The sequence below is a fragment of the Lolium perenne genome, chromosome 3 (genome assembly GCF_019359855.2).
Source record: "Lolium perenne isolate Kyuss_39 chromosome 3, Kyuss_2.0, whole genome shotgun sequence".
Classification (NCBI taxonomy): Eukaryota; Viridiplantae; Streptophyta; class Magnoliopsida; order Poales; family Poaceae; genus Lolium; species Lolium perenne.
The window spans coordinates 178185313-178200647 of NC_067246.2; the positions used below are offsets into that span (position 1 = coordinate 178185313).

General features: G+C 44.1%; 1 protein-coding gene across 1 annotated transcript; it reads left to right on the top strand.

The window, feature by feature from the left end:
- Window positions 1-266: 266 nt before the first annotated feature.
- On the top strand, window positions 267-3388 carry LOC127339690 (uncharacterized). The gene is made up of 10 exons (XM_071827403.1): window positions 267-755; window positions 841-975; window positions 1081-1323; window positions 1415-2054; window positions 2133-2347; window positions 2439-2636; window positions 2721-2849; window positions 2926-3041; window positions 3116-3191; window positions 3272-3388. The coding sequence occupies exons 1-10, from the start codon at window positions 267-269 to the stop codon at window positions 3386-3388; spliced, it is 2358 nt and encodes a 785-aa protein (XP_071683504.1).
- The last annotated feature ends 11947 nt before the right edge of the window (window positions 3389-15335 follow it).

The window sequence follows — 15335 nt, forward strand, 5'->3', positions numbered from 1 at the left end:
AGAAAAAATATCCGGACCATTCATACGTAACATAAATATGACTTTAGAAATTATGTTGCATGGCATTATACTTGCACACAAATTTTGACATTTATCTACTCGTTTTTATGAACAGTAAGTTGAAAATTGGTGTGTGCGATGTGGATCGTTGGGTGGGCTTTTTAACAAGAATGACACAAGCTCAGCGATGTAAACTCGCTGAAGCTGATTTACAAAGATTGATTCACATGAAGAGTATAAGTCCACGATCGTCTATACTTAGCCTCATGTTTAAGGCATTTGACGCAGTGTCAGAAACATTCAACTTGCAAAAAGATCAACCCTCAATTACTATAAAAGGAGTCGATGTGGAGGAAATTTTTGGTCTGAAGGACAAAGCAGCAGGTGTGCTGGATATTGACACCATCCTTTATGAGGATGGGGAATATGCAGAAAATGATATACCATCTCGTTTTCTGAACAAGTCCACCGGCAGTCTGAGTATTGATGGATTGATCTCGGACGCAATCAAGAGCGGATTAGCCGACGATGACTTCCTTCGAAGAGCTGTTCTTGTGGCCCTTGGTACAGTTCTTGCACCACAGTCCAGCTCAACAGTTCCGTTGGAGTATTGGGCAATTGTTAAGTACGTGTCACGTTTGAAGAAAATGAACTTCAATGGTTTCACACGTTCTTATTTAATTAACAATATAAAGAAACTGCGAAGTGAACATGAGATGGTGCAATGGCCCCGCGGCAACCTAGCCCTGCTTCAGGTATATTTCTCCTCACCACGTCCATTCTCTTAAAAAAAATCCAACAATGTATAAAGGTGTTTAACTGTTGTGCCAACATATGCAGTATATTTACTATGAAAAAGTGCACCCAACTGGTTCACAATTGACGTCATCAAAGCCGTTGATGAGGAACTGGACAGAAGAAGAGGCGAGTAAGAGAGACAACATTGAATACCAACATGGACGAGGAACAGGCTTGGTAAGTTTTCTCTTACTCATGTACTATTATCTTCATCATTTCATGTGGACTTACATCATCATTTCATGTGGACTTACATCATCACTTCATGTGCATTCCTTCTAGATTGACGACGACATATCTGCTAACCACAGAAGGGAGGTGATCCACACACCTGACGTTCCTCCAAGATCAAAGAGGAAGCAAAGTAAAAGAGCTAAAGCTTCAGGTTCTAGCATGAAAACGCCAGGTTCAGTGGATGATTCAAGAATGGAGGTCATGGTTGAGCAGATTCTGATTAAACTGACCAATCACATAGACACATCAATAAGCAAACATATGGACAAATTTGCAGACGTATCTGCTCAGGTGACATGGACTATTTTTTGTATGCTTCTATCTGCTGAAATGCATCTCTACACAGCATGACATTAATTACCTTCTGAATTTTGTTCTGCAGAAAGTCCTAAAAATGCTTAACGCGAAAGGAGTTGCGTACAGGGCAGGCAAGGCTGACATGTCTGATGACGAAGATCAGGAGGTGGAAGACAAAAAAGAAGGAGCGGCCTCCACACCTAGCCATGGCGGCCTTCCGCCTAAAGATTTCATGGACAATGACGACATCAAGTCAGACGGCACTGCATCATTTTTGAATTCAGTTAAGGATCAACATGACGATGAATTGGAAGATGCAAGTAAGAAGAGTGAGCCGATGGATGATTCGAACTTCGTGACACCCACCGACAAGAAGAAGACTGCTAATGCTGGGTACACGACACCAGCGCCTAAGCATGGAGACACCCCTGAAGTACCCATAATCATCGACGACAAGGCTACACCTGAATCGTCCTGCTCGGCACCTATTGATTTAACTCTTCCAGATGCATCAGAAGAATTTGATAGCTTGAACACGATCTGCCGGAAAGCGATAGAAAGTGGGAAGAAGGAGGAGAAAAAAGATGATGTATGTGGCAAAAAGGAGGAGAAAAAGGAAGATGTCTCTGGGAAGCGCAAACGCAAAGCTCCTCGCAAATTAAGTTCCCCAAGCATTGTGATGACCGAGAACTGTCCTAAACGGTTTCCACGTGCAGTCAGAAAAGGTATATTTTCTGAAATATTTTGCACTATATCAAGGAATCTTGTTCACATAATTAACTATATATGGTTGTTGTCGATAGGTCCTGATGCTTTGTTCAACAACGAATATGCCACGGACGGATCAAATCCGCTGACACCGGAGATAATTGACGCGGCTGCCGGGTATATTCGGATAATATGCAAATCTACAAAAAAAAACCAAAGAAGTAAGACTGTGTACGAGAATGAAGACGGGGCTGTGGCGAGGGCTGAATTTCTTAAACCTATCCTTGACCGTGGATGGCTGTGCGGCACTGTAAGTCCAACAACCGATGTCATCCTTCTATTTCTCCTAGGCTTGAATATATATGTGCTCTGGAGTGATCACCTGTTTGAATTATATGCAGGTCATTGAGTGTTACTTGGCTGAGCTGAGATTAAAATTGAAGGATAGGACAATATGCCCTGCATGGAGGGAAAATTCTATAGTCGAAAATCGACCGAGAAGGCAGCGATGGAAAAAGAAAAACCTTGACACGACGGATATTGCAGAAATGTCAAGTTGCTACGAAAGATGCGAGCTGGAATATTTTGGCACTAACAAGGTAATGATTGCTTGTACATTATTAAGTGAGAGGTTTCAAAATTAACTATTAATGCATTAATTATTAACTATGTATTTTTGGTAGGCTTATTTCTCGGTTAACATTTCCAAATGCCACTGGGTCACCGTCGTCATGCACAGTGACAAGAAGGAATTTCAGGTGCTAGACTCGTTATGGCGCCTTGAGCAGAGCAAGGATTTTGTGGAAAAGCTGGTATGACTTTTGATCACGGAATGTAAGACCACCTTTTGGTACTCAGTGCACTGTACTTAAATTTTATGCTTCACAGAGAGAAGAAATCTTGAAGGACGTCGAGTTTGCGAACAATGAGATATCAACAAAGAAGTATCCAGACGTTTCGAAATGGGAAATTAAAAGATACCCAATACCTATGCAAAGTGATACGTGAGTCCACCGTTAATCTTACGCCATTACTATTGATGCCTATTGCAGATAGTTTACCTCTGATCTATATGCAGGAACTCATGTGGACTGTTCCTGTTAGCATGTATGGAGCACTGGGATGGAGATGAACTAACGGCCGAATTTTCGCAGGTTACCTCTTATCTATAGTATCTTTGTTACACACATGTTTATCTCTCCCGGTAATCTAAACTACATAATAATTGTTGCAGGAAACGATAAACAAGAATAGGAATATGACTGCCGCCAAAATTATAATGGCAGAATCAAACATGCACGAGAAGGCGAAGAAGGATGTCCTTGACATCGCGGCGAAAGCACGTGCGTAAAAAACATTATCAGAAATTATTTCCACTAGTTGTAATGCTAGGGTGGATTTGTGTCCGGAAGGTCTCATAGACCTGTAGAACTTTTTTACTTTGGGTGTTGAACTTATTTGGGGTTGATGTTATTTGTTCCACAATGAGATAAGTACTTTTTTGCACGATAAAAAGTACAGATAAGTAATTCAACCTTTCGCACGTACATAATTCAAACGAGTAGCACACGACATGACATAGAAAAAGCGGGAAACATAACAAACACATGTTAAAACTAATGAAACTAAACATGACCATGAAGGAGATATGCCCTAGAGGCAATAATAAAGTGGTTATTATTTATATCTTAATGTTTATGATAAATGTTTATATATCATGCTAGAATTGTATTAACCGAAACATTAGTACATGTGTGATATGTAGACAAACAAGAAGTCCCTAGTATGCCTCTTAAACTAGCTTGTTGATTAATGGATGATTAGTTTCATAATCATGAGCATTGGATGTTATTAATAACAAGGTTATATCATTGTGTGAATGATGTAATGGACACACCCAATTAAGTGTAGCATAAGATCTCGTCATTAAGTTATTTGCTATAAGCTTTTGATACATAGTTACCTAGTCCTTATGACCATGAGATCATGTAAATCACTTATACCGGAAAGGTACTTTGATTACACCAAACACCACTGCGTAAATGGGTGGCTATAAAGGTGGGATTAAGTATCCGGAAAGTATGAGTTGAGGCATATGGATCAACAGTGGGATTTGTCCATCCCGATGACGGATAGATATACTCTGGGCCCTCTCGGTGGAATGTCGTCTAAATGTCTTGCAAGCATATGAATGAGTTCATAAGAGACCACATACCACGGTACGAGTAAAGAGTACTTGTCAGGAGACGAGGTTGAACAAGGTATAGAGTGATACCGAAGATCAAACCTCGGACAAGTAAAATATCGCGAGACAAAGGGAATTGGTAATATATGTGAATGGTTCATTCGATCACTAAAGTCATCGTTGAATATGTGGGAGCCATTATGGATCTCCAGATCCCGCTATTGGTTATTGGTCGGAGTGAGTACTCAACCATGTCCGCATAGTTCACGAACCGTAGGGTGACACACTTAAAGTTGGATGTTGAAATGGTAGTACTTGAATATGGAATGGAGTTCGAATATTTGTTCGGAGTCCCGGATGAGATCCCGGACATCACGAGGAGTTCCGGAATGGTCCGGAGAATAAGATTCATATATAGGATGTCATTTTATGTGAAATAAAATGTCGCAGAAGGTTCTATGGAAGGTTCTAGAAGGTTCTAGAAAAGTCCGGAAGAAACCACCAAGGAAGGTGGAGTCCACATGGGACTCCACCTCCATGGCCGGCCAGCCCTAGATGGGGTGGAGTCCCAAGTGGACTCCACCATAGGGGGCCGCCACCCCCACATGGGAGGTGGAAATCCCACCTTTGGGTGGGAGTCCTAGTTGGGCTAGGTTTACCCCTCTTATGGAAGGTTTTGGTTTCGGGTCTTATTCGAAAACTTGGACACCAACACTTGGGATCCACCTATATAATGAGGGGCCAAGGGAGGGGGCCGGCCACCCCAAGACCACAAGCTGGCCGCCCCCCCATAGAGTGGCCGGCCACCCCTCCCAAACCCTAGCCGCCCCCCTCTCCTCCATATTGCCCGCGTAGCTTAGCGAAGCTCCGCCGGACTTCTTCACCGCCACCGACACCACGCCGTCGTGCTGTCGGATTCAAGAGGAGCTACTACTTCCGCTGCCCGCTGGAACGGGGAGGTGGACGTCATCTTCATCAACAACCGAACGTGTGACCGAGTACGGAGGTGCTGCCCGTTCGTGGCGCCGGAACCGATCGTGATCAAGATCTTCTACGCGCTTTTGCAAGCGGCAAGTGATCGTCTACCGCAGCAACAAGAGCCTCATCTTGTAGGCTTTGGAATCTCTTCAAGGGTGAGACTCGATACCCCCTCGTTGCTACCGTCTTCTAGATTGCATCTTGGCTTGGATTGCGTGTTCGCGGTAGGAAAATTTTTGTTTTCTATGCAACGTTATCCTACAGTGGTATCAGAGCCGTGTCTATGCATAGATGGTTGCACGAGTAGAACACAATGGTTTGTGGGCGTTGATGCTCTTGTTATCTTTAGTTTGAGTACTTTGCATCTTTGTGGCATAGTGGGATGAAGCGGCTCGGACTAACTTTACATGACCGCGTTCATGAGACTTGTTCCTCGTTCGACATGCAACATGTATTGCATAAGAGGCTTTGCGGGTGTCTGTCTCTCCTACTATAGTGAAGATTCAATTTACTCTTCTATTGAAAACATTAGTATCAACGTTGTGGTTCATGTTCGTAGGTAGATTAGATCTCTCTCGAAAACCCTAAACCACGTAAAATATGCAAACCAAATTAGAGACGTCTAACTTGTTTTTGCAGGGTTTGGTGATGTGATATGGCCATAATGTGATGATGAATATGTATGAGATGATCATTATTGTATTGTGGCAACCGGCAGGAGCCTTATGGTTGTCTTTAAATTTCATGTTGAGTAGTATTTCAAAGTAGTTGTAATAGTTGCTACATGGAGGACAATCATGAAGACGGCGCCATTGACCTTGACGCTACGCCGACGATGATGGAAATCATGCCCGAAGATGATGGAGATCATGTCCGTGCTTTGGAGATGAAGATCAAAGGCGCAAGAACAAAAGGGCCATATCATATCACATATGAACTGCATGTGATGTTAATCCTTTTTATGCATCTTATTTTGCTTAGATCGTGACGGTAGCATTATAAGATGATCCCTCACTAAAATCTCAAGATAATAAAGTGTTCAACCTTAGTAGCACCGTTACCAAGTCTTGTCGTTTCGAAGCACCTCGTGATGATCGGGTGTGATAGATTCAATAAGTACATATGACGGGTGCAAGACAGCTTTGCACATGCAGATACTAAGGTGGCCTTGACGAGCCTAGCATGTACAGACATGGTCTCGGAACACGAGATACCGAAAGGTAGAGCATGAATCATATGGTTGATATGATGAACATTTTGAGTGTTCGCCATTGAAATCACACCTTTTCTCGTGATGATCGGGTTTAGGTGCGGTGGATTTGGTTCGTGTGATCACTAAGACAATGCGAGGGATATTGTTTTGAGTGGGAGTTCACTTAGGTTATTAATTATGTTGAATTAAAATTTGAACTCAATTTGTCATAAACTTAGTCTAAACTATTGCAAATATATGTTGTAGAGATGGCGTCCCCAATCAATTTTAATCAGTTCCTAGAGAAAGAGAAACTTAAGAGCAACGGTAGCAACTTCACCAACTGGTTCCGTCATGTGAGGATCTTCCTCTCTGGCGGAAATCTGCAATATGTGCTTGATGCACCGCTAGGTGACCCTCCTGCAGAAACTGAAACCGATGAAGTAAAAGCTGTTTACGAGACTCGGAAAATTAGGTACTCTCAAGTTCAGTGTGCCATCCTATGCAGTCTGGAATCCGATCTTCAAAAACGTTTTGAGCACCACGATCCTCATGAGTTGATGAAAGAGCTGAAAGCTATTTTTAAGACTCATGCGGCCGTGGAATGCTATGAAGCATCGAAACAATTCTTCAGTTGCATGATGGAAGAAGGCAGCTCCGTTAGTGAGCACATGCTCGCCATGACCGGGCATGCGAAGAAACTTCATTGACTTGGGAATAGTGATTCCTAACAGAGGGGATTAATCGTGTCCTTCAATCACTGCCACCAAGTTACAAGAACTTTGTGATGAACTACAATATGCAGAACATGAACAAGGAGTTACCTGAACTCTTTGGCATGCTAAAAGCTGCTGAGATTGAGATCAAGAAAGAGCACCAAGTGTTGATGGTCAACAAGACCACCAGTTTCAAGAAACAGGGCAAGTCTAAGGGAAAATTCAAGAAGGGTGGCAAGAAAGCTGCCACGCCTCCTATGAAACCTAAGAACGGCCCTAAGCACGATCCGAGTGCTATTATCGCAAGGAGAAGGGACACTGGAAGCGTAATTGCTCCAAGTATCTGGCTGATCTGAAGAGCGGCCTTGTCAAGAAGAAGAAAGAAGGTATATCTGATATACATGTTATAGATGTTCATTTCACTGGTTCTCGTTCTAGTACCTGGGTATTTGATACTGGTTCGGTTGCTCATATTTGTAACTCGAAACAGGAACTAAAGAATAAACGACAACTGCTGAAAGATGAAGTGACGATGCGCGTTGGAAACGGATCCAAGGTCAATGTGATCGCAGTCGGCACACTTCCTCTACATCTACCTTCGGGATTAGTTTTAAGCCTAAATAATTGCTATTATGTACCTGCGTTGAGCATGAACATTATATCTGGATCTTGTTTAATGCAAGACGGTTATTCATTCAAGTCTGAGAATAATGGTTGTTCTATTTTTATGAATAATATCTTTTATGGTCGAGCACCACAAAAGAATGGCTTATTTCTGTTAGATCTCGATAGTAGTGATACGCATATACATAACATTGATGCTAAGCGAATTAAACTTAATGATAATTCTACTTATATGTGGCACTGTCGTCTTGGTCATATTGGAGTGAAACGCATGAAGAAACTCCATACTGATGGATTACTTGAATCACTTGACTTTGAGTCACTTGATAGATGCGAAGCATGTCTAATGGGAAAAATGACAAAGACTCCATTTTCTGGTATAATGGAGCGAGCTACTGACTTATTGGAAATCATACATACCGATGTATGTGGACCAATGAGCGTAGCATCGCGCGGTGGTTATCGTTATGTTCTAACCTTCATAGATGATCTGAGTAGATATGGGTATATCTATTTCATGAAACATAAATCCGAAACTTTTGAGAAGTTTAAGGAATTTCAAAGTGAAGTAGAAAATCAACGTAACAAGAAGATTAAATTTCTACGATCTGATCGTGGAGGTGAATATCTGAGTTATGAGTTTGGCATGCATTTAAAGAAATGCAGAATACTTTCACAATTGATACCGCCGGGAACACCTCAACGTAACGGTGTGTCCGAACGTCGTAATCGAACTCTCTTAGATATGGTTCGTTCTATGATGTCTCTTACTGATTTGCCGTTATCATTTTGGAGTTATGCATTAGAGAAAGCCGCATTCACTTTAAATAGAGCACCATCAAAATCCGTAGAAATGACACCGTATGAATTATGGTTTAATAAGAAACCTAAGCTGTCGTTCCTGAAAGTTTGGGGTTGCGAAGCCTATGTAAAGAAGTTACAACCGGACAAGCTAGAACCCAAAGCGGAGAAATGCGTCTTCATAGGATACCCTAAGGAAACTATAGGGTACACTTTCTATCACAGATCCGAAGGCAAAATCTTTGTTGCTAAGAACGGAACCTTTCTTGAGAAAGAATTTCTCACTAAAGAAGTGACTGGAAGAAAAGTAGAACTCGATGAGATTGATGAATCTATACTCGTTGATCAGAGTAGCGCAAGCATCGGAAGTTGTACCTGTACCGCCTACACCGGCAACAGAGGAAGCTAATGATAATGATCATGAAACTTCGAACGAGGAAACTACGAACCTCGCAGATCGACAAGGAACGTGCCACTCCTGATTGGTATGATCCTTGTCTAAATGTCATGATTGTGGATAACAATGATGAGGATCCTGCGACGTATGAAGAAGCGATGATGAGCCCAGATTCCAACAAATGGCAAGAAGCCATGAAATCCGAAATGGGATCCATGTATGATAACAAAGTATGGACTTTGGTAGACTTACCTGATAGCCGAAAGGCTGTCGAGAATAAATGGATCTTCAAGAGAAAAACAGATCCTGATGGTAATATTACTGTCTATAAAGCTCGACTTGTCGCAAAGGGTTTCCGACAAATTCAAGGAGTTGACTACGATGAGACTTTCTCACCTGTAGCGAAGCTAAAATCTGTGAGGATTTTGTTAGCAATAGCTGCATTTTTCGATTATGAGATTTGGCAGATGGATGTCAAAACGGCGTTCCTTAATGGAGACATTGAGGAAGAGTTGTATATGGTACAACCCAAAGGTTTTGTCGATCCTAAAAATGCTGACAAAGTATGCAAACTTCAGCGTTCAATCTATGGACTGAAGCAAGCATCAAGAAGTTGGAACCGACGCTTTGATAAGGTGATCAAAGACTTCGGGTTTATACAGTGTCATGGAGAGGCTGTATTTACAAGAAAGTGAGTGGGAGCTCGTAGCATTCCTGATATTATATGTAGATGACATATTATTGATCGGGAATGATATAGAACTATTAAGCGATGTTAAGGGTTATTTGAATAATAGTTTTTCAATGAAAGACCTTGGTGAAGCATCATATATATTAGGCATCAAGATTTATAGAGATAGATCAAGACGCCTAATAGGGCTATCACAGTACATATCCGGACAAGATTCTAAAGAAGTTTAGAATGGACGAAAGTAAGAAAGGGTTCTTACCTATGTTACTGTGCAAGGTATTGAGTAAAACTCAAGGACCGGCTACGGCAGAAGAAAGAGAAAGGATGAGTAACATCCCCTATGCCTCGGCGGTAGGATCTATCATGTATGCCATGCTATGTACTAGACCGGATATAGCACATGCTTGTTAGTTTGACTAGCAGATATCAAAGTGATCCAGGAATGGAACAACTGGACAGCGGTCAAGAATATCCTGAAGTACTTGAAAAGAACTAAGGATATGTTTCTTTGTTATGGAGGTGACCAAGAGCTCGTTGTAAACGGTTACACCGATGCAAGTTGGAACAACGATCCTGATGACTCTAAGTCACAATCTGGGTACGTGTTTATATTGAATGGTGCTGCAGATGGTGGGCAAGCTCAAGCGATTGCACGGTGGCGAAGTCTTCAACAGAATCAGAGTACATAAGCGGCTTCGGAGGCTTCATCGAAGCGGTATGGATGAAGAGGTTCATTGTAGAGCTCGGTGTGGTTCCTAGTGCATTGGACCCATTAATCATTTACTTGTGATAACATGGGTGCCATCGCCAATGCACAAGAGCCAAGGTCACACAAGAGGCTGAAGCATATCAAGCTGCGTTACCACTCGATTCGCGAGTACATCGAAGATGGAGAAGTAAAGATTTGCAAAGTACACACCGATCCGAATGTAGCAGATCCGTTGACTAAAGCTCTCCCTAGGGCAAAGCATGACCAACACCAGAATGCCATGGGTGTTAGGTATATTACAATGTAATCTAGATTATTGACTCTAGTGCAAGTGGGAGATGAAGGAGATATGCCCTAGAGGCAATAATAAAGTGGTTATTATTTATATCTTAATGTTTATGATAAATGTTTATATATCATGCTAGAATTGTATTAGCAGAAACATTAGTACATGTGTGATATGTAGACAAACAAGAAGTCCCTAGTATGCCTCTTAAACTAGCTTGTTGATTAATGGATGATTAGTTTCATAATCATGAACATTGGATGTTATTAATAACAAGGTTATATCATTGTGTGAATGATGTAATGGACACACCCAATTAAGCGTAGCATAAGATCTCGTCATTAAGTTATTTGCTATAAGCTTTTTGATACATGGTTACCTAGTCCTTATGACCATGAGATCATGTAAATCACTTATACCGGAAAGGTACTTTGATTACACCAAACACCACTGCGTAAATGGGTGGCTATAAAGGTGGGATTAAGTATCAGGAAAGTATGAGTTGAGGCATATGGATCAACGGTGGGATTTGTCCATCCCGATGACGGATAGATATACTGGGCCCTCTCGGTGGAATGTCGTCTAAATGTCTTGCAAGCATATGAATGAGTTCATAAGAGACCACATACCACGGTACGAGTAAAGAGTACTTGTCAGGAGACGAGGTTGAACAAGGTATAGAGTAATACCGAAGATCAAACCTCGGACAAGTAAAATATCGCGAGACAAAGGGAATTGGTAATATATGTGAATGGTTCATTCGATCACTAAAGTCATCGTTGAATATGTGGGAGCCATTATGGATCTCCAGATCCCGCTATTGGTTATTGGTCGGAGTGAGTACTCAACCATGTCCGCATAGTTCACGAACCGTAGGGTGACACACTTAAAGTTGGATGTTGAAATGGTAGTACTTGAATATGGAATGGAGTTCGAATATTTGTTCGGAGTCCGGATGAGATCCGGACATCACGAGGAGTTCCGGAATGGTCCGGAGAATAAGATTCATATATAGGATGTCATTTTATGTGAAATAAAATGTCGCGGAAGGTTCTATGGAAGGTTCTAGAAGGTTCTAGAAAAGTCCGGAAGAAACCACCAAGGAAGGTGGAGTCCACATGGGACTCCACCTCCATGGCCGGCCAGCCCTAGATGGGGTGGAGTCCCAAGTGGACTCCACCATAGGGGCCGGCCACCCCCACATGGGAGGTGGAAATCCCACCTTTGGGTGGGAGTCCTAGTTGGGCTAGGTTTCCCCCTCTTATGGAAGGTTTTGGTTTCGGGTCTTATTCGAAGACTTGGACACCAACACTTGGGATCCACCTATATAATGAGGGGCCAAGGGAGGGGGCCGGCCACCCCAAGACCACAAGCTGGCCGCCCCCCATAGAGTGGCCGGCCACCCCTCCCAAACCCTAGCCGCCCCCCTCTCCTCCATATTGCCCGCGTAGCTTAGCGAAGCTCCGCCGGACTTCTTCACCGCCACCGACACCACGCCGTCGTGCTGTCGGATTCAAGAGGAGCTACTACTTCCGCTGCCCGCTGGAACGGGGAGGTGGACGTCGTCTTCATCAACAACCGAACGTGTGACCGAGTACGGAGGTGCTGCCCGTTCGTGGCGCCGGAACCGATCGTGATCAAGATCTTCTACGCGCTTTTGCAAGCGGCAAGTGATCGTCTACCGCAGCAATAAGAGCCTCATCTTGTAGGCTTTGGAATCTCTTCAAGGGTGAGACTCGATACCCCCTCGTTGCTACCGTCTTCTAGATTGCATCTTGGCTTGGATTGCGTGTTCGCGGTAGGAAATTTTTTGTTTTCTATGCAACGTTATCCTACAGACCATCCTCAAGTAGCCCCGGCAGCTTCACCGCCATCGTGAACTTCACTCCTCCTCCTCCTCCTCCTCTTCGTCGAAGTTGTAGGGAAGGGTGTGCATCATGTTGCGCGTGGGAAAGTGGCACTCAAAGTTGGTGTAGATGTTGAACGTAGTGAATGCTATGAACTCGCAGCCGCACCAAAAGACTTTGCCGAGGAGCTCGTACGCGTCGTAGCGGTTGGTGAAGGTGACCGTGAGGAACAAGAGGAAGGCGCGCGTGTGGTCACGGGCCTCGTCGAGGCGAAACATCACCGGCGCGTCCGAAGGGAGGTGGGCAAAGCCGGCGGTGAGGAACGCGCGGGCGAGCTCGACCGGTCCCCTCCACCTGGAGATGGCCCACACGCGGAGTGTGTTCTCCACGACGACGCCCGCCGGGTAGCGTCGCTCGGGCACGGTAGGAGGCCGACGGAAGACCGGTGCGTTGAACTGCATCCTACCGGTGCGTTGCAAGGTCTTGGGTGGGGATTAGCTTCAAGTGGAGAATATATGGATTGTGTGTCGCGCCGAGTGGAGAGGGAAAGAGGGGGTATAAATAGGGCGCCAAATCGATCAATTAATTACAATGAAACGTCGCGCTGTTTTCGTGTCCGTGGAATGGGTTGCGCGTGTGTATCCGTGTCAATGCGGTGCGCCTGATTCAGTCTTCCTTTATTGCTCTGAATCGGCGACCATAAATGGCTCTGAATCGTCGTCTGCCTCGCTGAGCGCTCGAGTTGGTGCGGCGCATGCATGGCGAAGTCTGCGACGGACAAAACCGTGCAACGGTCCGAACCACGTCTCCTCCCTAGACTAATCATACTGCGGAGTGAGCCTCTCGCGGATCGCCGTCGCTCAGCAGATCGCAGCCGTGCACGAGTGTTTTCCTATAAAAGGCCTCCATCCAACGGCGTAGAGCTAGGTATTGTAGGGCCCGCCCGGAGTCGCTTCGACCGCCACGTGAGAATGGCCATTCCTCGGCTCCCGAGCGGCCGCCGCCCACCTCTGCCAATGAAGTTATTGGCGACGCCACGCGTGCCCATCAGCCGCCGCCCACCTCTGCCAATGAATTTATTGGCGACGCCACGCGTGCACAGCGGCCGCCGCCGACCATGGTTGCCTGGGGCATTATATAGCGGCGCTCGTTCGGCTGCCTCATCTACTCCCGCACAAACCCTAGCCGCCGCACAACCTGCACCGTAGCGCAGCCCACCCACAAGCCCGCGAAGGAATCCATGGCTGGTTTTGGTGGGCGGCGAGGCGGTCGAGGCCGTCGAGGCCGAGGGCGCGGTCGCCGTGCTGGAGCAGCATCACCCAGCCGCTCGTCGTCGCCAGCGCCGTCATTGTCTTCGGAGGAGGCGACGTGCTTCGAATTCATCCTACGCATTGACCAGGACCCTCTCGGCATCAAGCGGCTTCCGGACAAGTTCGCCGAGTTCGTCGATGGCGTCGAGCCGGCAGAGTTGCAGCTACGGGAGGCAAGCTGCAACTTTCGTCGATGGCGTGTCGAGGTATTGTTCGACGGCCAGGGCAAGATGTACCTGCACACCGGGTGGGACAAGTTCGCCCGCTACCTCGATCTCGAACCCGGCTGCCAGCTTATCTTCTGCTACGACGGGGATGGCGACATGGTCGTCAAAGTGTTCGACGGCACATCCTGCCGGAGATACTACCACATCAGCGAGTCAAGCTCGAGCACCGACAGTTAGATATTTTCGAGTGTTCTTTCTTTGCAGCGAAAATGTCCACCGGCCAATAGAATCACTAGTGTACGTTTCCAGTCTGGGTGCCTGGGAGTGTTCTTTCTTGGCAGCGAACACAGGAAATACCCGAGGATGACACTAGTTAGGTTTCCTCATTTTTCAATGTTCTAATCTTGTTTTAAACTATGTAATGGTTTGTGTAATGTTCGTATCTGTGTTTAAATGAAAAAGAGAAAAAAAAATAGGTAAAAGTTATTGGTTTCCAAAATTTGTGAAGTTTTTTATTTATTTCAATTTTTGTGATAGTAAACCTATAAATTTCTGTTAAATTCAGGCGAAAAAAAGTTGACAGATAAAGCCATGGCCCATGAGTTCCCTCCCCGCGTGCATTGGCCCGTTACATGTCTGATGACCTAGTTTTTTAATTTTTCTTTAAATCTGCAGCACATCCGGTTAAATTCAAAAAATTCAAAAAAGTTTTAACCAACGGATTATGTTCACAAAAACGTGTGACATATTGGGTAAAAAAAACTGGATTTTTTTTGGAAGGTCGAAAAATCGACTAGCTTAGAAAAACTGGTTTGATGTAACCCAAACGGTTCCGTTTCTAAAAATGTGGATTTTTCGACCTTCGAGAAACGCTCTAGAAATTTTTGCACACACTCTGATATCCATCCTAAGACGAATTGTTAAGTTTTTTTCATTTTTTAAATTTCTGTGAAAATAAACTATTAAATTTCAGTTAAATTCGAGTTGGGAAAAAACAGAAGAAAACTAGAGAACCCTGCTGGATGGGCCATGAGTATACCTTCCCCGCGTCCATGCTCCACGTTAATGGGCTTAGTTCAAACCGCGTTACATGTCTGACGGCCTATCTGAAAAGTTTTTTAGTTTTGATTTGAATAAATCAGCACCACATGTGGTTAAATTCAAAAAATTCAAAAAAAGTTTTAACCAACGGATTATGTTCACAAAAACGTGTGACATATTAGGTAAAAAAAACTGGATTTTTTTTCAAAGGTCGAAAAATCGACTAGCTTAGAAAAAGTGGTTTGATGTAACCCAAACGTTTCCGTTTCTAAAACTGTGGATTTTTCGACCTTGGAGAAACGCTCCAGAATTTTTTGCACACACTCTGATATCCATCCTAAGACGAAGTGTTAA

Bases quoted from the DNA above. Each gene is read 5' to 3' on its own strand.
- LOC127339690 (XM_071827403.1), top strand. From the start codon at position 267: ATGTTTAAGGCATTTGACGCAGTGTCAGAAACATTCAACTTGCAAAAA. The intron at 2,348-2,438 runs GTAAGTCCAACA...AATTATATGCAG, and splicing joins GTGGATGGCTGTGCGGCACT to GTCATTGAGTGTTACTTGGC. The intron at 3,042-3,115 runs GTGAGTCCACCG...ATCTATATGCAG, and splicing joins ATACCTATGCAAAGTGATAC to GAACTCATGTGGACTGTTCC.